Source organism: Bos mutus, chromosome 3 (assembly GCF_027580195.1).
Source record: "Bos mutus isolate GX-2022 chromosome 3, NWIPB_WYAK_1.1, whole genome shotgun sequence".
NCBI classification, from domain to species: Eukaryota; Metazoa; Chordata; class Mammalia; order Artiodactyla; family Bovidae; genus Bos; species Bos mutus.
Genome location: NC_091619.1, coordinates 72,620,900 through 72,648,110, shown reverse-complemented (window position 1 = coordinate 72,648,110; position 27,211 = coordinate 72,620,900). Strand labels below are relative to the sequence as shown.

The following is a 27,211-nucleotide window of genomic DNA, read 5'->3' as shown; positions in this document are numbered from 1 at the left end:
AGGAAGTTTTCCCAGGGTCAGGACTCAGGAATTTCACCCGCAGGAACCAACGCCAATGGGGTAACAGAGATTCCAACCTCACTGCACAGCCTGCACCGGGAAGAGCTTTGGCGGTGACGCTCCAGGCTACGCCTCTGCTGCCAGCCAATGAGAATCGGGGGCCGCTTTGGAACCTGCGCTCATTGGGTCGTGCTGGCTCCGCCCCAGGGTGAAGCAACGCTACCGGCCGGTTAATAAACTCCCAGCTACGGAGGGGTAGGGTTCGACTCTTGTGCACTCGCTGCTGGTTCCCCTTGAGTACCTTTACCTCCCATTCACCTAATTCTTCCGTCTTTTTCAAGTCCTGACGCATCAGTTTCATAGTTTTATCTTCGTCGCTCTTTTACTCTTTCCTTTCTTCGCAGCTCAGCATGCAGGAAAAAGAAGCCTCCCCACACGGATTCCTGCCTAGGTTCCAGCATTTCGCTACGCAGGCCATCCACGTGGGCCAAGAACCGGAGCAATGGACCTCCCAAGCTGTAGTGCCCCCTATCTCGCTGTCCACCACGTTCAAGCAAGGGGCTCCTGGCCAGCACTCGGTGAGCTGGGTCTGTCTGGGGCGGTCCAGTGTTGGGCGGTAAAAGAGAGATGGCTTATAAATTAAGAAGCACGCAAGTAATTTGTAAGGTGTAATTTGTGTATTATCACGAAGAATGTTTACTGTAAGGATACCTGTAAACCTCCTTGCAATAAAGCTTTGTATTGGATGGTTCAGTGATCATATTTCTTTTGATAAGCAGGACTAGAGGGAACAGTTTGTCTAACTTGCTGTATAGATTTGGACTGATATTCATGTGATTAGGGCAGATTTGCACGTCAAAATTATCATAACTTCCTTGAGTTACCGTAAGCAACAAAAATTATAAAGATATAGTAAGAAGTCAACTTAAAAAACTAAGTCATAACTCACCTGGCATCAAGATCCTTCCCAATAGCTATTAATTCCCAGTATTATTCCAATAGTTATTATAGATATTGAGTACTGCTTGTATGCCAGATATCAGTACATACCTACATTATATCATATGTATTACATATATTACCTCAGATAAGCCTTACAGCAATTCTATTCTGAACTCAGTTCTCATTCGTCTCGTGAAAAACCTGAGGTTTAGGGATGTTAAGCGTCTATTGCAAAGGCCATTGTAATGGAGCTGGGATTCATTCTTGCTCTAGAGCACCACCCACTCTTGGGCTTTCATCCACACTGTGCTGTACACTCTTGCCTGGAGAATCCCAGGGATGGGGGAGCTTGGTGGGCTGCCGTCTATGGGGTCACACAGAATCAGACACAATTGAAGCGACTTAGCAGGAGCAGCAGCAGCAGTGCTGTACTAACAGTTATGTTAGCAACAATCTAACCCATTGCATCAGTGTGACTTAGTGATTAAGAGCATAAATCATGTAGTCAGAGGCCCTAGGTTTGAATTCTAACAGCACCTCTTCTGAACTGGGCAATCTTGAGGAAGTAATTTAACTTATCTACTTACTTATAAATAACTTAACTTATCCTGTGTAAATAAATGTTTTAATAATAGAACCTGCCATGTAAGTTGTTGATATGTAAGTTAAGCTATATGGTATGATACATTATAATTGCTTAGTAGTTTTGCAGTGTTCACATGTACATTTTTTCCATTTGATCCTTAACAACCAGATTAGAGCGCAGGACAAGTATTGTATATTTTTTAATAGAAAAGGAACCTACCCAGAGTCATAGATGAGAAAGCTCTCTGTGTTAATCATATAGCTTTTTCTTCTTCTGTAGAGTACTTGATGGATCTTGTAGTATTTAAAAGTTGCTGAGGTCCAAAAGAAATTACCATTGGTCCTTGAACAACAGGGGTTTGAACTGTGTGGGTCCACATATACGTTGTTTTTTTTTCAATTGTAACTACTACAGTGCTGCACAACCTGTGGTTGGTTGAATCTGGGGATGCAGAAGCACAGATATGTAGGAACCTCAGATATGGAGGGCAGACTATAAGTTGTACATGGATTTTCCACTGAGCAGAGGGTTGGCACCTTAACTCTTGAGTTGTTCAGTGTCAAGTGTAACTAAATAAACTTTGTAATCTAAAACCTTGATTGTATCAATACTTCAAACACCTCTTTAGTGTGTTATATAAGTTGAGGAAATTCTTTTAGACATGGCCCTTTGTTTTGTGAGGTGGAGTTCTGTTTAGGGTACTTTGAGCTATTGTAACTTGTAATCAAAATGTGTACACCATCTGTCTTTTAAGTTCCTTCCCAGTGTAAGCATTCATGAATGTGTAGCTCCCCAAGCTTTAATATTTAATGCAAAAGTTAATAATTTAGCTATGATATTAATAATTAAATGTTTTCAGAGAGTCAACCAGGTGATAAAATCCACAAACTCCTCTTTTTTTTTTTTTCCACCATGCCTTGCTGCTTGTGGGATCTTATTAATAGTTCCCCAACCAGGGACCAAACCTGTACTCTCTGCAGTGGAAGCAGGGAGTCTTAACCACTGAAACACCAGGGAAGTCCCCCCAAACTCCTCTTACTGTCTTTAATATATCAGTTAAGAGCACTAAAGAGAACTCAAGGAACTGAAATGAGAAGCATCTAATTCTTCAGTTCCATTTGGAAAACCATTGAATGAGTGATAGTGTGGGAAGTTTTGCTTCTTTTCTCTCCACAAAGTTAAATCTCTGCCATGAATATTTAGGAAGACATGGGCTACCTTTCCATGGCAGTAGCCACATGATTCCAAACAGTTTTTTTGCATCTGGAGTACAGCTGCAGGTCGAATCAAGGAGGCGATGGTGGAGAGTGATGAGGATCTCCTGGAGCCCTATAAAATATGTCTGCTCAGTTTGTCAAAAACATGGCAACAAACCTTAAATAAATAAACTACAGATTTTATATATATATATATATATATTTATATGTATGAAGCATATACCTTTATGTAATATATGTGTTTTTGTTGGGAAGATCCTCAGGAGGAGAGTATGGCAAACCACTCCAGTATTCTTGCCTGGAAAACCCCTGTGGACAAAGGAGCCTGGCGGGCTACAGTCCATAGGATCACAAAGAGTTGGGCATGACTGAAGTGACTTAGCACACATGCACGCATATGTGTGTGTAATTAGTACTGGGAGCTCCTGAATCAGAACCAGGTGTAAAAAGTGGTTATGCTTTGTTATGTGCTGTATGAAGCAGGAGGAGAAAAGTATGTATAGGATTTTTAGTCAGTGTTTAAATCCTGGTTTTGAATTCCGGCTCTGACATACCTGGTAACATTTGGCTTTAGTTTCTTCAGAGCAGGTTGTGAGGATTAAATAAAATGACTGGATGTAGACAGAGACTGACAAATACTATATGATATCACTTACATGTGAAAGCTAAAAAATAAAACTAACTAGTTACTATAGCAACAACAAGAAAAAATCCATACTCACAGATATAGAGAACCTTGTGGTTACCAGTGGGGAGAGAGAAAGGATAGGGGGAAGTTAGGGCAGGAGATTAAGAGGTTAAATACTAAGATATGAAATAAATAAGCTATAAGAATACATAGTACCAACATGGGGAATATAGTCAATATTTTACAATGACTATAAATGGAATATAACCTTTAAAAATTGTGAGTCACTATGTTGTACACCTGAAACAAGGTAATATTGTACATCAACTACACCTCAATAAAAATAAATCAAATAAAATGACTGGGTGACTTCAGCTAGTATAGTACCATATGTGTAAAAGGAATATAATGCAAATTTTAAAAAAGGATTGTGTAGAGCTGTTTTGCTGAGAATGACTCCCTTTTCTGAGTCACTTTTGTAGAACTAAGACCTGAACTTCAGGCATTTGTAAGCATATCTTCCTGCTGGATGCTAAACAGAACTTGCATCACTTATTTTTTAGGAAATGACATGCAGGTTAGAAATAGGTTTACTTTGTTGATTCAGGTGATTCCTGTTTCCTAATACCCCTAGATTAATGGGTAGAGATGAGTCTAACATAATAATAATGCTAATAATAAGAACTACCATTTATCCCAGTGGTTAGCACATGCCAGGCATCATGCAAAGAAGTTATTATACATTATCTCATTTTATCTTAATGTCAATTTTATGAACTAGATACCTGCATTTTATTCCCATTTTACAGGTCTAGAGATTGATTCTGGAACATATTAAGTAACTTATCTATTGGCATATAGCTCCTAAGTGGCAGACACAGAATTCTAATCCAGTTTGGCTGACATACTACTCATTCTTGTGTCTAATGGCAAGACATGTCATAGATAAACAACAGAAACTCCTTATGGTAGGATGCCCCTGTAGTTGTGGAGATGTCCGTGTTAAGACTCTGATAATAAATTTAAATCTCTTAGGGTGAACTCTGACTTCTTTCCTTCAGGGTTTTGAGTATAGCCGTTCTGGAAATCCCACCCGGAATTGCTTGGAAAAAGCAGTGGCGGCGCTGGATGGGGCTAAGTACAGTAAGTGATTTTCGTTTCAAAGTTTGTAAAATCTAGAATTCATTCTTACTTGTATAGAGAAAATCATAAAGGCACGAAATGTAGAATTGGAAAGAAATAAGGAAATTAGCTAGTTCAAAACTCTTATTTTTCTAAGACATTGAATTGTTTGCCCTGGTTGCACAGTGGACTTCATATGTATATGTGTAGCTATAAAGTGAAAGTAAATCTGAATAGAGGCAAAATGGCAGAATGTGTCACTTAGTATTCATGTAAATTTACTCTTCACTTGGAGCTGTCAATATAAATAGATACAAATTAACCAAGCTTTACAACACCATGCATGAGAACATAAACTTTTTAATGCTCTGGTTCATTCACCTGCCATTGTGTGTGTGTGTTTTTTTTTTTTTAAAGCAGAGGGCTACTTTTTCAATATAAAAATCTCTTACAAGTTAATGAGAAGGCAACCAATATAGATATTAACACAGGATTTGAATAGTCATTCCATAGGAAAAAAGTATAAATGGCTTTTAAAATTATGAGAAATTTATGAGTAAGTTCTAGGGAATCTAGAACTGCTGCTACTGGGGCCCAAGAATAGGACCAAGGAACATTTGCAATAGCCAGGTGTCCTTGATACTGTGCTTTCAGAGATTACAGAATTAACTCCTCAGATCCAGTATTCTTTCCGTGAATAGAATGAATGGCTGTTAAATCATCTTTGTATTTTTTATACAAATGATACTAAATGAGGGCAGAATAATGAGTTAGAAAATAAGAGTCTTAGGAGTTTTCTTACAGCAAGAGTGTAAGAATTAGAAATATTAACATGAGTTGTTGGGGTTTCTTTTTTTTTAGATGAGAGAATGTTTTAAACACCAAATTTCTGAAATTTAATACTGTATGGTGTACATTTCCCACAGAGGGTATAAAAGCTGAGGGTTCATATGCTAGACACTCTACAGGTGGGCTGCAGAAAACATGGTTGTTTTGAATTGGATTTCAAGGTTAGCTTTCTATATGAATTCGTGGGTGGACTGTGAATCTGCCTGGTAGAAAATTGCAATGCCAACCTCAACTTTTCTGAGAAAATTTTGAAATAATTACATTTTCAAGTTAATTGGATATCCCATCTATCAGTCACAGGTGATTTTTTATCATCAAGGTGATATATTGATATTTTATAGGATGTTTTCCTTTACAGGGTCTAATGTACAGTGCCAGTTTTTTTTTTATTGTTCAACTTCACTATTTCTGTTCAATATGTGATTCCAGATCACATATGTTTAGAAGAGAATCCACATTAAAACATTTTTTTAAATAAAATTTAAATTTATCAGACACATCTCAGGTATGATTTTGAATTTTGTTAAAATGTTTGCTCAATTGAATATCATATAGTTAATGGATGAATCGTATCTTAGCTCTCTTCCTAAAATTTGAAATTTCTTTAGAGTTTGATATTTTTAAACTGTAATTTAATTGGCAATTGATCTTTTGACTAAGAATTTTGTAAACAATTATTTCTTTGAAGCTTTTCAGAGAGATGTTGCTATAACCAAAGCAGAATTAAGTATTTTTTGTTTTTGAAATAGAAAGGAGGATTTTGTAATGGTATTAATCAGGGGATTTCTGATGACTCAGTAGTGATGGTTGTCCTTTAGTCAGCAGAGAGAGGGATTTAAAGTAATGCAAATAAATACTGTAGGTGTTTTTTAACCTGGCATTTTGGCTTACTCTAGCTTGGTTTTTATTTTAGGTTTGGCCTTCGCTTCAGGTTTAGCAGCCACTGTGACCATTACCCATCTCTTAAAAGCAGGAGACCAGATTATTTGTATGGATGATGTGTATGGAGGTAGGTGACCTATCTCATTCATGCTGTTTCAGCTGTTATTTTAAAGACAATAAAATGGTTCCTGAATTATATTAACATTGCTACTTGGATTATTGATTATCTTTTCAAAATATGATGAACACCTCCATGCTGCTCCACACTTGGTAAAGGAGGAGCAGAAACACCTGGGGTCTACACTCTAGAACTGCTTATAAAACTGATTGTTTAATAACAATTTTATTTAAGCTGCCACATGCATGCTCAGTCACTAAATAATGTCCAACTCTTTACAATCCCATGGACTGTAGCCTGCCAGACTCCTCTGTCCATGGGATTCTCCAGGCAATAATACTGGAGTGGGTTGCCATTTTTTCCTCCAGAGAATCTTCCTTACCCAGAGATCAAACCCACATCTTTTGTATCACCTGCATTGGCAGGTGGGTTCTTACTGCCCTCCACCTGGGAATCCCATTTAAGCTGCTGGGATGACCTATTTGAGACATACTCTGCTCTAGAGAAGATAGTATTTAGAGAGATAGTGTTCTACTATAATTTAAAATTTTTTCCTGCAGTGAAAATGTCTATAGTCCAGGTCATTCTCAAAGGGCTTAACTCTACCCAACTCTTAAGCACCATGCTCCTTGATTTTTTTTTTTTTTAGGGACCCTTTTGAAAACCCATGAAAGCTATGGACCTTTTTCTCCAAAAAAAGTGCTTAAGACTGTACTCAACATTTATCATTTTAATTTTAAGATCAAAGGGCCTTACTCTTTGTAGCCTATCTGTGGATACAAATTTAAGATCTTTTATTCCAAATTGTTTAAATGCTAGTTATATAAGGTGGTAAGTGGGAAGGTAAGGACTACTAGTTGCCCTTATCTTTAAGTAAAACTGATTTTTGTGTTCAAAAGAACAGCAAAAAAAAAATTTTTTTTAAGGTACATCAGTTCAGTTCAGTTCAGTTCAGTCGCTCAGTCATGTCTGACTCTTTGCGACCCCATGAATTGCAGCATGCCAGGCCTACCTGTCCATCACCAACTCCCAGAGTTCACCCAAACTCATGTCCATCGAGTCATGATGCCATCCAGCCATCTCATCCTCTGTCATCCCCTTCTCCTCCTGTCCCTAATCCCTCCCAGCATCAGAGTCTTTTCCAATGAGTCAACTCTTCACATGAGGTGGCCAAAGTATTGGAGTTTCAGCTTTAGCATCAGTCCTTCCAAAGAACACCCAGGACTGATCTCCTTCAGAATGGACTGGTTGGATCTCCTTGCAGTCCAAGGGACTCTCAAGAGTCTTCTCCAACACCACAGTTCAAAAGCATCAATTCTTCGGCGCTCAGCTTTCTTCACAGTCCAACTCTCACATCCATACATGACCACAGGAAAAACCATAGCCTTGACTAGACGAACCTTTGTTGGCAAAGTAATGTCTCTGCTTTTGAATATGCTATCTAGGTTGGTCATAACTTCCCTTCCAAGGAGTAAGCATCTTTTAATTTCATGGCTGCAATCACCGTCTGCAGTGATTTTGGAGCCCCCAACAATAAAGTCTGACACTGTTTCCCCTGTTTCCCCATCTATTTCCCATGAAGTGATGGGACCAGATGCCATGATCTTCATTTTCTGAATGTTTAGCTTTAAGCCAACTTTTTGTCTCTCCTCTTTCACTTTCATCAAGAGGCTTTTTAGTTTCTCTTCACTTTCTGCCATAAGGGTGGTGTCATCTGCATATCTGAGGTGATTGATATTTCTCCCGGCAATCTTGATTCCAGCTTGTGCTTCTTCCAGCCCAGGGTTTCTCATGATGTACTCTGCATATATGTACATATATATTCCATGTGCTTCCAGATAACTGAAAGATCACTTTTAGAATATTATCACTTTGTCTGTCTCCTATTTGAACAAGTTAAATCTGTAAGTTCTTTGAAGGAAGAGACTTACTCTTAATAATCATTTTATCCCTCTCAGAAATTTGTAAAAAGCTTTATATTTTATAGTTTGATGAATTGAAATTACAGAAAGAAAAAAAACTTTTAGATGCTATTATAATACACTATTAAAACCTCTTGATAAACCTAGGTACAAAATCTTGAAAATTGCTGTTGATTTTTTTTTAAAACAATCCTTTACATTCTTTTTCAATCTTACATTACCTAGGGTGAGTCTACCAAAGGTCTAGTGAGTCTTTGATGATAAAGTTCTTTCTTCCTTTTTTGGTTCACTGTCAATAATGGTAAATTTTTCTTTAATTTTGCATATATAAACCTTAAATCCAGACCAGTATTTATAAAATTAACTATTCTAAATTGAATGATTTATCTTCTTTCACTATAAAACTCTAGTTGTTTGGTTTACATGATCTCATTTTTCTTTTAAGGCTTTCAGAACCACATAACAAAAATATTGAGAAAGTACAAAGGATAATAACTAGTTCTTTTCTATTACCAAAGTATAATCAGTCTGAAAATTTACTTTGAACATTTCATTGATTTTGGTTCATTTATTTTAGATTTAAATACTAGGAAGGAATTGTTAGAAAAAGATATTGATGTTTTAGGGAGCATGCCACTTTATGTTTGAAGAGTAGAGACTGTTAAGAAACATTTTCTGCTTCATGCCACTTGGTGTGGGTATCAAGTGTGTTTTATTTGACTCTTATACTTTTAGTTTAAAATTTAAGCCTTATATTCTTTAGTGTGGCTTAAAGCCCTATATTCTTTAGGTGGTTCAGTGGTAAAGAATCCACCTGCCAATGTAGAAGATGCAGGTTTGATCCCCTGATCAGGAAGATCCACTAGAGGAGAAAATGGCAACCCACTCCAATGTTCTTGCCTGGAAAATCCCATGAGCCTAGGAGCCTGGAGGGCTGTAGTCCCTGAGGTCTCATGGACCCATCTGAGCAACTGAGTACATTCTTTAGCATACAAGAAGGTTCAAATAAAGTAGACTTGCTTTTGGTTGTTTCTTTATTGGTGATTGACACTTCCTCATATTTTTAAAGTGTTTATACTTTTAAGGAATGAATATTTCCAAATACAATGTTCTTTTTCATTTTATCTGATTCTCTTCTGCCTCAGGTACAAACAGGTACTTCAGGCAGGTGGCAACTGAATTTGGATTAAAGATTTCTTTTGTTGATTGTTCCAAACCCAAATTGCTAGAGGCAGCTATTACACCAGAAACCAAGGTAACTCAGTTTTCAGTTTGTTTTTCCTTGTGATTTTTAAATTTTCATCATTTCTGTTTACTTGAGGGCATAATTTAAATCTGAATAACCAATTTTCCTGGAAGCTATTGGAAGCCATCAAGATTAGGATAGGTCTGACTTCTGTTGGATACTGTAGCTTAATGATTAGGTACATGCATTCTGTAGTGGGATTCAAATTCTAATTCTATATCATAGTTGGTGTATTATCATGGGCAAATTATTTAATCAAAGTCTCATTTCTTTCATTTACTAAATAGGGGTAATTTTACCTGCTTTATTAAAACATAGTTGGCTGAATTAAATGAGATAAGGCATATGCTGTGCTTAGTTGCTCAGTTGTGTCCAATTCTTTGTGACTCCATGGACTGTAGCTCACAAGGATCCTTTGCCCATGGGGTTCTCCAGGCAAGAATACTGGAGTGGGTTGCCATGCCCTCCTCCAGAGATAATAAGGCATATGAAATCTTTATTATGGTACCCAATACATGATGACAGTTAAAAAATTTGTTAGCAAAAGCAGACAATTCTTAACTGCATTACCAAGCTAGTATTGGTAACAGAAGTCATCACAGAGTTTGGGTTATAGAAAGGAACCTTGTAAACTCCCAAATCCTAATAAGCATAGCGTTAAGGGTTCTGAAGGATACTTCAGCAAAATAATAGAAGCACAGAAGGGCCACAGGCGATCCTTAGCCTCCGTCCTGGGAAGGCTTGTATGCCACTGGAAGATGTTTTGTGCAGGAATGAATGGCATGTGTGATATTCTTTCTTGGAACCTCATTGAAATTCTGCATGGGGAAAAGAAGGACCAGCATCTTTTATAAGTATCAGCCTTCTCCAACTTTTTGCTAATGATTAAAAGGTTTGTACTCAAGATTATGTTGCTGTGAATGCTAAAAAAGAGAAAAAATTTTTTTTCATACAAATTACTTTGAAGATTAACTCCAGGGTGCTCTTTGAGTGATTAAGGTTTGTTTTCAAAGGAACTTTTTTTTTTCTTCCTTGGGAGAAAAGATATTAAAATAGATGGTCTGAGTCTTTCTAAGGGAGGAAAGCAAATTGTGTGTATATTAATTCTTGTCAGCAGAACTTTATGTAGTGGTTCTTTACCAACTTGAATTAATACATTTTCCCCCCTGATATATCTGCCTCATCATTTAAAGTAGATTTTTAAAGTCTAGATAAAATCTACTTTGTATTTATTTACTTATTTTTATTTTAATTACTTTTTAAAATTATGAATGGGAATGATAAATTCTTACCCAGGAATAAATTTTTATAGGTTCTCAAATAATTATGCTCTTGTAGAATATGCATTATTTTAACTACCCTGTCTTTTCTATAGTAAAACTCTAAAATAGGATGAGTGTTAAGCCAGATCACTTGCTCATTTATATAGGCAATGAAGAAAGAATCGTTAACCCTTTTTAAAAGAAAGCTGTAGATACTGTCAGGCTTCCCTGGTGGCTCAGACAGTAAAGAATCCGCCTGCAATGCGGGAGACCTGAGTTCAATCCCTGGATTGGGAAGATCCCCTCGAGGAGGGCATGGCAACCCATTCCAGTATTCTTGCCAGGAGAATTCCCATGGACAGAGGAACCTGGCGGGCTACAGTCCGTGGGGTCGCCAAGTGTTGGACACAACTGAGCAATGAAGCAAAGCAAAGCACAGTAGATAATGTCAATCAAAATAGTGGCAGCTTGTTTAACATATAGAATTCTCTTCTTTGGTCTTTTCAATAACTATCAAACATACATGATGTGGGGATTGTGCTAGGTTTTGGATAGACAGATAGTATGATACCATCTCTTAAGTGAGCTCTGGCCGGGTTTTTTGTTGTGTATGTGTCACTTCTCTTCCTCACTCCAAAACCCGTGCTCTTCTTTAGGTTCTGCAGACTTATTTTGTAGTTTCTAGTGCATCTGACATTATTTAAGTTACTAGTCATAATATTTTTGGTATCAAATAGTTCTCTTTACTGAAAATTCCAGAATGTAATCTTACACAATCTTTTGTTTATCTTTGAGAGCAAAATTCCCTGACTTTGGAGTATGTCTTTGGAATTCATCCTCTTTTTAATGGAAAATAATTATAGTGATTAACTTGAGTGTTCTTCTGCTTATATGTACATTATCTCATTTGATCCTTATGACTACTGTATAAAGTAAATGATATCAATCTTATTGTACAGATGAAAAATTGGGAGAACATAGAGGGTTAGTTACTTAGCTGTGATGACCTCTCAGAAATTCATGGGGCTAGGATTCAGATTCAGACCTTTAAACTTCATTCTCCATGGTCTTCCCGTGTAGCCTCCCAGATGGTTACAGTGCATGAGATATATGTTTGTCTAGTGTATTTTTACAAACTATCGTCATTTACTGAATTGTTTTAGCTTGTTTGGATTGAAACCCCCACAAACCCTAGCTTGAAGATGATTGACATTGAAGCCTGCGCACATACGGTCCATAAACATGGAGACATCATTTTGGTTGTGGATAACACTTTTATGTCAGCATATTTCCAGGTAAATGAAAGTAATATTTTTAGCATAATTGGTAGACTATACAGGTACTTGTAATTAGGAGAGGAAGGACTTGTTTACATTAAGTTACATGAAACCTAATCACAATTATTGATTAGACAAAGAATGAAATTGGATCTTTCCTACCATGAGTTAATATTTTTTCAACCCTAGGCTAGTATATTGTATGGGACTTTGTGTTTTTTAAATATTATCTTCATTAAAGCTTTTAGGTTCTCTGTAAACTCTCTGAAGACCTGCTCTTATTATATGATTGTATATGTCAGTGCCTTACACATAGTAGGGACTTCAATGTTTATGTGTTGGTTTTAAGTCAGTTTTGTGTGTATATATATACATACATGTCATTATAAGTCCTGCAGATGTCCATCGTGTACGGAAACATCACTGAGTATAGCTTTTCTTTTCCTTTTATTTGCAAGGCTAGCCAGATAAAAACACATCTTATTTCTCCATTTCCCTTCCTTCTTTCTAGTTTGTCTTCTCTTCATGTTTCATAGACCATTCTTCTGTATCTTTACCTGACTTGTATCCTAAATTCGTATTCTATGTATCACCTTGTATCTGTGTAGCTCCTTTATCATTCTCCTTTTAAACTCTTTTCCTGCTTATTCCTTTTCATACATCTCTTCCCAACTCAAACCCTCCCATCCATCCTCAATCCCTTTATTTTTAACCGTGTACTTTTTCCTTTCTGTTTTGCTCCTTTTGGTAGGTCATCTTGGGAATCTTTCTATAATTGCCTAGTAGTCTGCCATTTCCCCACATGTTCTACCTCTCTTTCCCTGAGTAACTTAACTGTTTCCTTTTCTTATTAGGAGTTACCATCTCCCTGCTCTTTACTTTCTGTCTGTACCTTGTGGTCATTCTTATTGCACTTCCTGTAGTTCACCTGTATTCTGTAGAGTTCCTAAAAGCCCAGCTCATTTTCTTCAGCTCTTCAATTAGGCTGATGTTCACGAGCTAAAACAGTTTACATTCCTTCTTCTGTTATCAGTCCCTGAAGTTGGCCCAGGCTGCTGCCTCCATGTGAGGGACTGACTCCCTGGGAGTTTGCACAAAGTTGTTTTCACCTTAGTCCGTTTTTTTCAGAAGGCACTACTGTGTTTCATCTTTCTTTTCTGAAACACATTTCCTGGTTACATTGTATTCATATGGTTTCATGTGCCATCTGTCTACCTTTGGCTTGTGATACAACTTCAGCTGACTCTTAGCTCAAGTAAAGCAGTCCGTTTCCAAGTAAAAATCTCCTGGCATCATCTGTTTGTCCCAAGTGATTTTCACTCTGGGTGTTTTTATACCTGCTCCTTATTCCATCTACCACTTGGAGTAGGGCAGTTAATACAGCAGAGGATTGCTCTGGCTGAGTCATCATAAGTTCTGTATATTCTCAAAGAGATTGCATGAATTGTTTTAGCTTGAGCCTGCCCAGGTTACTCATCAGGCCTGGCCCTTTTTCTCATATTACTGTCACTAAAATAGGTCCAGTTTTTCCACTTTTCTGAAGCCCACATCATATTCCATTTGCCAGGAATTGCAATTTTCAATCTGGATTCATTCCAGTTGAATTAATCAGAATCACATTGTCCCTAGGCAACCACATACATTGGTTCCACAAAGCAAATCTGAAAAGATCCTCTCTTTGTTTTACCCTCATGAAAACTGGGTATGTTCTTTCTTTTCCTGCCTTTTGTCTTCTTGATCTTCTGCAAGTCTCACAAAAGGCAAAATGGACATACCAGCATAAAGTTTCAGAGTAGAATCTCTGGATTCTAGTTGTCTGAGTTCTGACTCTACCAGTTTTTAAAATCTGAGTGATCTATTTTATTTTTCTCAGTTCCTTTTCCTTGTCTGTACAATTAGAGCCATAAACATACTGATTTTACTGAGTTGAAGTATTTTTGAACACTGCTTCACTAAGTTATGTGAACTATTTAACATGATTTTTGGAGCATAATGAGATCAACAGATGTTAGTTACAGGCTTTTATTTTTCATTTTGACCATAGGGTTTACAGAATGTTGGCACTGGAACAGTCTTCACACATTGTCTAATTTGACCCATCACTTTAGAGATGAGTAAACACATATGTACAGAGTGCTTTGAGCAATGCTTTACTTAAAATGTCCTATTTTTGAGAACTTACATGAAAAGTCCCCCAGCCTCCAAATGGTGAGGTTAAACACACACACACACACACACACCTGCACATACACACACTTTATTTTAAAGAAATTTTAAATGAAAAGATGTTGATATTATATTGTTTAGTGAATAAGTTGGTTATTAATTTTTACTGTAAATAAAGACATCTAAAACTAAAGAACTACTTTGCAGGAAAATTGGGTGAGGGAAACCAATCTAAACACATTTCTGTACAAGTGATTTTACACTTGACAAAACTAGAATAATAAAAGAGTAATTAAGAGTCAAGATCGTGACAAATAAAATGAATAACCACAGCATACACTAAGGTTTTAATGATTAAAAACCTAAGCAAATTAGTTTTCCATTTACTTGACATAACAATTGCTAAGTGTTTGTGTCAACCATTCTGTGTATTTACTGAGTCATAAATTGCCAGCATGTCTTCTGTAGGTAATAAATTTAGGGGTTAGTCAGCAATTGCTCTAAAGAAACAAGTTCAGAAGGCCTGTTGACCTGTGTTATCTGCTATTTCCAGAAAACGTCTGCCTTTGGATTGAATAATGAATCCAATACTTTTGCAGTTTTATTTGGTGTGAGGGAGGAAAGGGAAAGATGATATCAAGGGAAAGGTAAATAGAGGTCCTGGAAAATTATAAGATGTACGTATTTTTGAAAAATTAAAATAGGGGTGGAATTTACAATAGTAAATAGGTAAGTAATGCAGGATATTTTCAAGTGATTTCCCATTTAAAATAAAAACCTTTTTTTATTCCTTTTAGCGGCCTTTGTCTCTGGGAGCTGATATTTGTATGTATTCAGCAACAAAATACATGAATGGTAAGACACGCATAGTCTACACTTCATTCTTTTCCATGGATAGATGATAATAGCATAAGGCTTTATCCTTTTATCCTTTTTCTTCTACTATTATACAGATTTTCTCTGACACAGGTAGAAAGTTAGAGAATTATCCTTTGATTAAATATAGGACTTCATTTATAGCAGACAAAACTATGCTCATGATACATCAGCAAAGGATTAAAATTTACTGTAAAAGATTTTATCCTGCTGACAGCTTACAAAGAAACACTTATATTTTATAGGATTTTAATTTTATTGTTTTAGATATAGACTTTGATATTACCAAACCGAGTAAAGTGTATTTAAACTTATTCTATAAGGCTTTTCCTCAGAGATTTTTTTCAACTCAAAGTCTAATTTTAGAAATTATAAGCTGAGGAATAATGTTTATACATTGTTTTTTAACTTAAAGCTTTTTGGTTTTGTTTTTAGGCCACAGTGATGTTGTAATGGGCTTAGTGTCACTGAATTCTGAGAGCCTTCATGATAGGCTCCGTTTCTTGCAAAATTGTAAGTATTAAAAAGCCTGAATTTCCCCTTGTGCTCTCAAAGTGATTACATTAGATATTGTATTTCCACTAAGTGTTGTGAAGTGATAGCATTCCACTAATTTACAAAGAAATGGGGAATAGAGGGAAAATTCTGATTTTTTTAGAGGAAAGAAAAACTGAGTTATAAAAATACTATTTATTATAGCATAATAGAGCTTTACAACATGGCCAAGGGATGTTTTCTTATTTTTCAAATCCATGTCAACTTTGATCACAATTTGTGAAAGCCCAAGTGAATTTTTAGTTTTAAGACAATGGATTTTTTTTTTAAACATTTGGAATGATGGCTTTCTTATACTATACCTTTTGTATCTGGAATGATATCTAATTTTAAATGGTACTTAAGATATAAACTTGTATTTTTCAACAGATATCTAAATATCAGTTTTCTGTTTAGATTGTTTACTATCTCAGGTGTCCATAAGGGTTTATTGAAAAATACTCGATTTTAACCAATGTCATTTGACAGAGATCAGTATAATTAGGAATAAAAATCCCCTTCTAGGGAAAAAATGTTAGAGCAACAAAAGGGGGCACTGATGATGGAAACCAGAATTTATTGTGTGCTAAGTTCCTTTCATTTATAAAAAGAAGGAATGATGCATATATCCTGGAGGCCTAGGAAACCACAGGCTGCTTTAGACAGAAGCTAAATATTAGTAGAATGTTGGTAGAACACCCAGGAATAATAGAAGCTGAACTGCTATTTTTTCTGTGTGCTTTAATACTCTTTCAAAGAAATACAAGATTAAGCTATGTGCAGTGTGTCCTTTTATTAAAATCATGGAAAGGACTATTGATGTTCATATTTGAAAAATTTATGTGATTGTGTTTGTACTTTGTTTTTAGGATATTCATTTCCCTTCTCATTTTAAAGCCCATTTCTCTAAGCATGTTTTATGCCTCGTTCTCATGCTTCTTCCTTGATATATTAATTTTTCCCACTAAAATTCAAATATTGGGCTTTGTTGTTAGCTTCCCATAGTCACTATGATAAAAAAGAGTGCCGAGAGGCTTTTCTGGGTCTGTCTTCACCTTCAAACTAACCCAGGACATATTCGTTTTGCAGCTCTTGGAGCAGTTCCATCTCCTATTGACTGTTACCTCTGCAATCGGGGTCTGAAGACTCTACAAGTCCGCATGGAGAAGCATTTCGAAAACGGAATGGCAGTTGCTCAGTTTTTGGAGTCGAATCCTCAGGTGGAAAAGGTTATTTATCCTGGTATGTTAATCTGCTTTCTAAGTACATGTGGTTACTCTAGGATTTTACATGTTATCCCTTGCATTCTGTTTATGTAACATTTGTAAGTTAGGTGCTTTCATGTATTTTTTTTGTTATCCGCTTATCATTGAGTGCTGCTGTATGTGGGTCTGATGGTAAAGAAGATAGATGTGCTCTTTAGTCTAGAGTTGTCTAATAGTCTAGTGGATGCCTGGACTCTGCTTGAAGAGTTGGACCTGACTTAGTGATTGAACAACATTCCAGAATTACAACCTTGTACTTTTCAGTTGATTTGCTTACAGTCTTATCAGTCTGCTGTTCTGTACTAGCTCTAACTTTTATCTGATATACACTGAGACTTTATACTTATCAAGTTAAAACTTGATAAGAAAATTCCCCTGAAATTCTCTTACCTTTTTTGGAATTCCTTCACTTCTCACAAATCTTTAAGTACTATTGTGAATTAGCAGACTTACATGTTCAGTTCAGTCGCTCAGTCATGTCCGACATTTGCGACCCCATGAATCGCAGCACGCCAGCCTCCCTGTCCATCACCAACTCCCAGAGTTCACCCAGACTCACGTCCATTGAGTCAGTGATGCCATCCAGCCATCTCATCCTCTGTCCTCCCCTTCTCCTCCTGCTCCCAATCCCTCCCAGCATCAGAGACTTTACCAATGAGTCAACTCTTCACATGAGGTGGCCAAAGTACTGGAGTTTCAGCTTTAGCATCATTCCTTCCAAAGAAATCCCAGGGCTGATCTCCTTCAGAATGGGCTGGTTGGATCTCCTTGCAGTCCAAGGGACTCTCAGGAGTCTTCTCCAACACCACAGTTCAAAAGCATCAATTCTTCGGCACTCAGCTTTCTTCACAGTCCAACTCTCACATCCATACATAACTACTGGAAAAACCATAGCCTTGATAGACAAACCTTTGTTGGCAAAGTAATGTCTCTGCTTTTGAATATGCTATCTAGGTTGGTCATAACTTTCCTTCCAAGGAGTAAGCGTCTTTTAATTTCATGGCTTCAGTCACCATCTGCAGTGATTTTGGAGACCCAAAAATAAAGTCTGACACTGTTTCCACTGTTTCCCCATTTATTTCCCATGAAGTGATGGGACTGGATGCCATGATCTTCATTTTCTGATTGTTGAGCTTTAAGCCAACTTTTACACTCTCCACTTTCACTTTCATCAAGAGGCTTTTTAGTTCCTCTTCACTTTCTGCCATCAGGGAGGTATCATCTGCATATCTGAGGTGATTGATATTTCTCCCGGCAATCTTGATTCCAGCTTGTGTTTCTTCCCATCCAGCGTTTCTCATGATGTACTCTGCATATAAGATAAGTTAAGTAAACAGGGTGACAATATACAGCCTTGATGTACTCCTTTTCCTATTTGGAACCAGTCTGTTGTTCCATGTCCAGTTCTACCTGTTGCTTCCTGACCTGCATACAAATTTCTCAAGAGGCAGATCAAGTGGTCTGGTATTCCCATCTCTTGAAGAATTTTCCACAGTTTATTGTGATCCACACAGTCAAAGGCTTTGGCATAGTCAATAAAACAGAAATAGATGTTTTTTTGGAACTCTCGTTTTTTCCATGATCCAACAGATGTTGGCAATTTGATCTCTGGTTCCTCTGCTTTTTCTAAAACCATCTTGAACATCAGGAAGTTTACGGTTCACATACTGCTGAAGCCTGGCTTGGAGAATTTTGAGCATTACTTTACTAGCGTGTGAGATGAGTGCAATTGTGCGGTAGTTTGAGCATTCTTTGGCATTGCCTTTCTTTGGGATTGGAATGAAAACTGACCTTTTCCAGTCCTGTGGCCACTGCTGAGTTTTCCAAATTTGCTGGAATAGTGAGTGCAGCACTTTCACAGCATCATCTTTCAGGTTTTGGAATAGCTCAACTGGAATTCCATCACTTCCACTAGCTTTGTTTGTAGCGATGCTTTCTAAGGCCCACTTGACTTCACATTCCAGGATGTCTGGCTCTAGGTGAGTGATCACACCATCATGATTATCTGGGTCGTGAAGATCTTTTTTTGTACAGTTCTTCTGTGTATTCTTGCCATCTCTTCTTAATATCTTCTGCTTCTGTTAGGTCCATACCATTTCTGTCCTTCATCAAGCCCATCTTTGCATGAAATGTTCCTTTGGTATCTCTGATTTTCTTGAAGAGATCTCTAGTCTTTCCCATTCTGTTGTTTTCCTCTATTTCTTTGCATTGATTGCTGAAGAAGGCTTTCTTATCTCCCCTTGCTATTCTTTGGAACTCTGCATTCAGATGTTTATATCTTTCCTTTTCTCCTTTGCTTTTCGCTTCTCTTCTTTTCACAGCTATTTGTAAGGCCTCTCTAGACAGCCGTTTTGCTTTTTTGCATTTCTTTTCCATGGGGATGATCTTGATCCCTGTCTCCTGTACAGTGTCACGAACCTCATTCCATAGTTCATCAGGCACTCTGTCTATCAGATCTAGGCCCTTAAATCTATTTCTCACTTCCACTGTATAATCATAAGGGATTTGATTTAGGTCACACCTGAACGATCTAGTGGTTTTCCCTACTTTCTTCAATTGAAGTCTGAATTTGGCAATAAGGAGTTCATGATCTGAGCCACAGTCAGCTCCTGGTCTTGTTTTTGCTGACTGTATAGAGCTTCTCCATCTTTGGCTGCAAAGAATATAATCAATCTGATTTTGGTGTTGACCATCTGGTGATGTCCATGTATAGAGTCTTCTCTTGCGTTGTTGGAAGAGGGTGTTTGTTATGACCAGTGCATTTTCTTGGAAAAACTCTAATAGTCTTTGCCCTGCTTCATTCCGTATTCCAAGGCCAAATTTGCCTGTTACACCAGGTGTTTCTTGATGTCTTACTTTTGCATTCCAGTCCCCTATAATGAAAAGGACATCTTTTTTAGGTGTTAGTCTAAAAGGGCTTGTAGGTCTTCATAGAACCGTTCAACTTCAGCTTCTTCAGCGTTACTGGTTGGGGCATAGACTTGGATTACTGTGATATTGAATGTTTGCCTTGGAAATGAACAGAGATCATTCTGTCATTTTTGAGATTGCATCCAAGTACTGCATTTCAGACTCTTTTGTTGACCCTGATGGCTACTCCATTTCTTCTGAGGGATTCCTGCCCGCAGTAGTAGATATAATGGTCATCTGAGTTAAATTCACCCATTCCAGTCCATTTCAGTTTGCTGATTTCCTAGAATGTTGACATTCACTCTTGCCATCTCTTGTTTGACCACTTCCAATTTGCCTTGATTCATGGACCTGACATTCCAGGTTCCTATGCAATATTGCTCTTTACAGCATCGGACCTTGTTTCTATCACCAGTCACATCCACAGCTGAGTATTGTTTTTGCTTTGGCTCCATCCCTTTATTCTTTTTGGAGTTATTTCTCCACTGATTTCCAGTAGCATATTGGGCACCTACTGACCTAGGGAGTTCCTCTTTCAGTATACTATCATTTTGCCACTCTTTGAATTTATTTTACCAGACTTTTATATTGTGGTGGTCATAAGTAAATAGTTATTTTAAACCCTTTTGAGGTGTGCATTCATACAGTCTTGGGTGTAAAGGAGAATTATGCTTGATCCCTGCCTTTAAGTCATTTAGGTAAGCCAAGGCAGAAATACAAATGAGACTAAATGCCCTAATATGTACATTAGGTAAAGAGCTGTTGACTGGTGTGTATTTGAATGGAGAGAGGGAGAAAAGTTTTGGACTGTGCCTTGAGGAAATGGGTTAGCATTTGTTAAAAGTGCCTGGACAAGGCAATTCAGATTTCTTCAATAAATGTTTATCAACTGCAAACCATGGGCCAGGCGTTGTACTGTGATCTGGGATCTAATTATTAACAAAAGAAATAGCTTTTTCTTCATGGAGTTAGCCTGAAGCATAAGACAGATATTAAGTGAGAAATTACAGAGGATATAATTAACAGAGGGAAGGGGGCAGTGAGCGGGAGAATGTTCCAGGCTAAAGGGATAGCATGTGCAAAAGTCCCAAGATAAAAGAAGAGTTCAGTGCTGCTGGTCTAAAGAAAGCTGGCATGGCTAGAGCTAGGAGAGACTAGAAAAGATAGGTCAAAATGATGGCAGTTTGGTTTTCCCTTGTGGCTCTGCTGTAAAGAATCTGCCTGCAATGCGGGAGACCAGGCTTCGATCCCTGGGTTGGGAAGATCCCCTGGAGAAGGGAAAGGCTACCCACTCCAGTATTCTGGCCTGGAGAATTCCATGGACTGTACAGTCCATGGAGTTGCAAAGAGTTGGACATGACTGAACCACTTTCACAAGATAGACAGGGGCCAGAACAAGAGGTCAGACGTGAACACGGCATAAAGCCTGTTATTAGCCTTATTTGCAGTTGACTTAAACGAACAGTGATTTTTTGTTGTTGTTGTCCTGAAATTACATGTTTGACTCTGAAATGAGATATTCATTATACTTTATGACTACAGGGCTGCCTTCTCATCCTCAGCATGAGCTGGCCAAGCGTCAGTGCACAGGTTGCCCGGGGATGGTCACCTTTTATATCAAGGGCTCTCTTCAACATGCTGAAACTTTCCTCCAGAACTTAAAGGTAACTTTACAAAATCGTTTTTTAATTTATAGACATTAAGGCCTTCTTATAGCGTTATGGTCTTCATTACTTCTCACTTCCACCCAACTCAGATTAATGTGTTTGTATCTGCAGGTCACATCCACAAACCTCTTTGTCATGAAATGCATTGGGTTAGAAAATCACTTGAAGCAAGAGTGATGCAATAGCAGATAGAACATGTTCATTTTCTTAACTCTGCAGGGGCTTTCATCCATTTGAGAGAGACAGAATGTTCTAAGCCATTTGTTTTTAAATTTATAGTGAACTAACTGCCTTTTCAAATGAAATATTATGAAAAACCTCAGTACTGTGTCAGTGCACTGCTGAAAAACTGTACTGAAATCCAGCCTAGGAATGACTTCCTGAACCCTGTGCCTCTCAGGCTGAGTCTGCCTGGAGTGAGGGAAAGGTGGCCTTTGTCTAAAGTTCACAGAGGTAGGAGTCTCTCCAGAGCCCTGGGAGAGAGGCCTGTGTAACGCCATGCTTTGGGCTTACTTTGAGTGCATGCAGTCATGTATTTAAGACTCTGAGTTTTAAATGCTACAAATCTAAAGAAAAGAAAAGAATGCTGCCAGATTAGTCAAAGTCTTACTGGTTCTAAAATTTGTCCACTTCTAAAATCAGAGATATAGTAGCATACATTTAATTGCATACAGTTGTGAAAGTAACTTTTAACATGTTTGTAAAATTCTGTAACACACAGTAACACTAAATGCAACAACTGAGTTTTCCTTTCTACTCCAGGATGGGGTTAAATGGATATATTCATTTGATAAATGGTACATATTAGTGAGTAAGTTTGTATAACTTAAAAGATATTAAGAGATTTTTATATAAAGGGTAACCACAGAGCTGGGTCTCAAATGTAATAATTCTGAGGTTTGAGAGCTCATGTTAAGGTTTACTTTTATATGAGGTCAAATGAGGAAGGTATAGAAGATTCACTTTGATCAACTTTTAATGTTTTAAAAGTTAACATGCCATATGTCTAATTGGTGAGATCAATTGTTAATGGCCTCATTGTTATGGATTTTATTTTCATTTTTTCTCCAAGTTTTTATCCAGTTTGTAGTTTTTGTAATAATTATTTTGTAGTAATTATTCATAATTGCCACAATTTTCCATCTCGCATTGCAGGGTCATTGTATTAAAAACATTTATTTTTAGTTTTTTTTTATATTTTTATTTTAGTGGAGACTCTAAATTTTTATATATATATATATATATATATATGTATATATATTTTATTTTATTTTTTTTGCCATAGTTATTTACTCTGGCTGAAAGCTTGGGAGGATACGAAAGTCTTGCTGAGCTTCCGTAAGTATATTTCTGTTTTTCTCAGTATTTTAAATTTGATTTCAGCCGTAATGATTGTTTGAGAAAGGAGTAGGATAAAATCAGTTATTGTTCAAGTTATTTAGCAATAAGGGCAGCATGGCATTGTCCAGTTGGAATGGACTCTTAACTCAGGAGAATGGCTGCTGCGGCTGCTGCTGCTAAGTTGCTTCAGTCGTGTCCGACTCTGTGCGACCCCATAGATAGCAGCCCACTAGGCTCCTCTGTCCCTGGGATTCTCCAGGCAAGAATACTGGAGTGGGTTGCCATTTCCTTCTCCAATGCATGAAAGTGAAAAGTGAAAGTGAAGTCGCTCAGTCGTATCCGACTCTTCGAGACCCCATGGACTGCAGCCTACCAGGTTCCTCCGTCCATGGGATTTTCCAGGCAAGAGTACTGGAGTGGGTGCCATTGCCTTCTCCACAAGAGAATGGAGACCCTGTTAAAAATCTACCGGGATCAATAAGCTGTGTTTTCCCAAGTTTTGTTTTTTCCTCTGTTTGCCTGAAGAAGATTTCAGCAGTGGTTCTCTGACCTCTGAACCAGGGCTACTTATTCTACCCAATTCTGTCCTATAAGGGAGGTTGAAGACTGAACTAGAAGGGCTGATTTCAAAGCTCTCAGAGAATGTGTTTCTGATCAAATACCTCCACATTCTTATTTGTCAGAGGAGAGCCCTACTAGTTACCATCAGGTCCATTTATTTTCTTTTCTCTGGGGTAAAAGGCTCTATGAGATAAACCCCCAAATCTAACTTAGTATTCCTGGCCCTTCACTATCTAACCTAGCTAATTCATCTAATTTTATCAAAGCACCAGAGGATATTAAAACACAGAAACCCAAGATCCGGGAGTCCAGCAACTTATATTACAGACAAAGAAACAAAGATTCAGAAAGTTTTGCTGATTGATCAAATGTCACACAGAAATATGTTAGCAACTTCACTCTTGAGGCTTTGCATCAAAAACAGTGAGCAGGGAGGTGAGTTTCTATGACCATGTATTATAATTATTACAGGGATAAATCAATATCATTAGCTATTAATTTTCAGCTGTATTAGATGCATGGTATATTTCTATGTTTTAATTTTCATAAACATTTCTGAAATAACTATGTGTTGAGGAATGTCAGGGATGTCAGTCTTTATTTTGGGGGCTCCAAAATCACTGCAGAGGGTGACTGCAGCCATGAAATTAAAAGACGCTTACTCCTTGGAAGGAAAGTTATGACCAACCTAGATAGCATATTGAAAAGCAGAGACATTACTTTGCCAACAAAGTCCCGTCTAGTCAAGGCTATGGTTTTTCCAGTGGTCATGTATGGATGTGAGAGTTGGACTGTGAAGAAAGCTGAGTGCCGAAGAATTGATGCTTTTGAACTGTGGTGTTGAAGAAGACTCTTGAGAGTCCTTTGGACTGCAAGGAGATCCAACCAGTCCATTCTAAAGGAGATCAGCCCTGGGTGTTCTTTGGAAGGACTGATGCTGAAGCTAAAACTCCAGTACTTTGGCCACCTCATGGGAAGAGTTGACTCATTGGAAAAGACTCTGATGCTGGGACGGATTGGGGCAAGAGGAGAAGGGGATGACAGAGGATGAGATGGCTGGATGGCATCACTGACTCAATTGACATGAGTTTGAGTGAACTCCGGGAGTTGGTGATGGACAGGGAGGCCTGGCGTGCTGCGATTCTTGGGGTCACAAAGGGTCGGACACGACTGAGCGACTGAACTGAACTGAACTGAAGAATGTAGGCACATTTCCTGTCCTGTTATAGTAGTTTAAAGTTCATGGGGAGAGTCAGGCAATTTCATAATCTTAAAAAGATGATGCCCAAATAATGATTCAAACAATTAAGATAAGACAGAGAAGTTTTTGTTAGTCTTTTAGGAAGATGCCTGCTAGTAAGTCTGGATGCACAAGAGGGCACACTCAGCATATGAAATTGGTTTATTTTTTGTAGTAATACAGTGTGTATTAGTTTAAGACTCTCTTAAAAGTAGACCTCACCTGATTTATTTAGGGATTTGGTTTAAAGTTGCTTGGCCATTGGGCACTCCAGCTAGGCTGTAACCCCAATGCCAGTGGAAGAATAAATTTAGGTCAGAGCTTGTCTGTTCTGTCCTCCTCATTTCAAGTCTCCCAACAATGCTGCAACCAGTGCAGCATTGCAATCAGCGAGAGAGAAGCAGAGCCAGCGGGTACTGGGTCGGTCTCTCAGCCTAACAACATGTGTTAGCTCAGTGGCCTTAGAAAACTCACTTATCCACTCTCCATTTCAGTTTCCTTGGTTGTAAAATGTTGGTAACACTGTACCAGATGAGGAAATTGACTTGAGGACTGGTAACTTACAAGTCCAACTCAGCCGGTATGTGGAGGGGCTGAGATTCATATACCTGTCTTTTGCTCCCAGAGGCCTAAGTTCTTGTTTCTGAGTATTCACTCTCTTTCAGGGAATTAGAAACCTAAAAAGGAAGAAATTTTTAGGAGGATGTTTGTGTGTAAAACTTCATTAGAGTGATAGAAGAGGATATTCATTTACTATGAGCATCACTTCCTTAGAGTCATAAAAGAGGTTATTCATTTAATATTCATTTACTAAGATTTTCTTTCCATGGGCCTAAAGTGGGTAGGAGACAGTGATTCCTTCTGCTGGATGTGGGGAGGGAGGGCTGGGCGTGGGGGCAGTGTACTCAAGTGCTCAATAAGACGGTGAGCCTTTCCTCCATGATACCTCAGCCCACAGAAATTCAGCCTCCACTGAGTTCCAGCAACCCTTGTTGTCCATACTTGTTTAACGTTCACCGTAGACTGTTCTGTTTTGTGAATCATCAGTCTTTAGCTTCTGGTTTGTTACCTAGAGTAAAAATAATCTCTCCTTCTTCTTGGTTTCCCAGCTCTTACTGTAGTGCCTGACCCATAGTAGGTGCTCTACCCTTACACAGGTCAATGTTGACAGTGAGTTACTAGATGGTTTTAAACATCCTCTGAGGCCTCTATGTCATGAACTGTGAGTTGAAGTTAATTCCTAGTGCTTAGTGATTGCTACTAGCAATCCTAGGTTGTTTTTTCCCTGATCTGCCTCAGAAGGTCCAATTCTGGACTGATCCTTTGATCCAAACAGAATTAATTCTGACCAGCTGTTGGTCCAAGAAGCCTCTTATAAGTACAGCTGGATGGTCATGGGGTGTTGACTTCTGGCCAAGGCCTCATTCAGGTAGGTGTTAAAATTTACACACTGAAAGCTATGTCTTTCCCTTCTGTATGCGAGCACTTGACTGGCACTTTCAGTTTCTGATTGAGTATACCTCACTGATGGTATAAAACAACAAAAAATCGTGGTTTTCATTTAAAAGCATGACTAGAAAAGATAATTTTCACAATTCCTCAATCTTTTGTTTACAAAACATTGCAGGTATATGTATGAAGGATTTGATATTTAGAATAGAAAAAAATTTGAAAATAATTGCAATTTATGAGACAGAAACATGCCTCCACTGCTACAATATAGTGATCAGAAATTTGCTCACTCTTTCTTCCAGGGCAATCATGACCCATGCATCAGTGCCTAAGAGTGACAGAGAAGTCCTTGGAATTAGTGACACACTTATTCGACTCTCAGTGGGCTTAGAGGATAAACAAGACCTACTGGATGATCTAGATCAAGCTTTGAAGGCAGCTGTGAGTTTTGTTTTAGTGTGTGTGTGTGTGTGTGTGTGTGTGTGTGTGTGTGCAGGCGTGTGTGTGCTTAATCTGGAGGGTGGTGGGGAAGCCACTCTGTTTATAGAGTGGCCTCGCTGTTCTCTGTAAAGGTTTTTTCTTCTCTTATTACAATAGCATGTATAAATGTGCAGGGGAACTCAGTCCAAAGTGCAGATTTAAAAGAAGGTAGTTGTCAGAAAAGAATTCTTGGAGGAGGTGAAGGCTTTGCCTGGAGGTTTAATAATGTATTTTTCTTGTGCACCATTAATACAGAACCCTCCAAATGCAAGTTCCAACTAGCATCCCGGAATTGCTGTTGGTGACTGCTTCCTGAGACCATCAAATCTGAATAATTGAATGGACCATTAATGAGCCTCCACAGAATTTTCAAATGAAAATTTTAAGGCACCTCATTACCTTTCACAGCTGTAATCTTCCTGGGATCATCCCTGTTAAAAAATTTCCTCTTTCCCTTATTGTAACTGACAGGTCAATTCTGTTCAGATCTTTTTATTAATTTTGATATACATGTGCCTCTGAAGGAGGTGAGATTTGTGATGCTATTGGGGATTGTATTCTTTTTTTCAAGTTTAAGATTTATATTGATTATGTTTACAATGTAATGGTAATTCATTTTTGATGTTTTCTGAGGAATTTAAATTATTGAATAAATGTTCTTAAGTTAA

The 27,211-nt window shown here is 37.9% G+C and overlaps 1 protein-coding gene across 1 annotated transcript; it reads left to right on the top strand.

Moving 5' to 3' along the window:
- CTH (cystathionine gamma-lyase) lies at nucleotides 1–27,211 on the top strand. The gene is made up of 13 exons (XM_005898165.3): nucleotides 1–255; nucleotides 405–578; nucleotides 4,435–4,516; nucleotides 6,258–6,353; nucleotides 9,412–9,521; nucleotides 11,938–12,069; nucleotides 15,015–15,072; nucleotides 15,529–15,606; nucleotides 16,717–16,869; nucleotides 21,345–21,466; nucleotides 22,755–22,807; nucleotides 26,366–26,504; nucleotides 26,799–27,211. The coding sequence occupies exons 2-13, from the start codon at nucleotides 411–413 to the stop codon at nucleotides 26,823–26,825; spliced, it is 1,218 nt and encodes a 405-aa protein (XP_005898227.1). The 5' UTR covers nucleotides 1–255; nucleotides 405–410; the 3' UTR covers nucleotides 26,826–27,211.

Excerpts from the sequence above, each read along its gene's own strand:
- CTH (XM_005898165.3), top strand. The coding sequence starts at position 411 with ATGCAGGAAAAAGAAGCCTCCCCACACGGATTCCTGCCTAGGTTCCAG. Across the intron at positions 15,073-15,528 it reads AGCAACAAAATACATGAATG|GCCACAGTGATGTTGTAATG; the intron begins GTAAGACACGCA and ends TTTTGTTTTTAG. Across the intron at positions 22,808-26,365 it reads GAAAGTCTTGCTGAGCTTCC|GGCAATCATGACCCATGCAT; the intron begins GTAAGTATATTT and ends TCTTTCTTCCAG.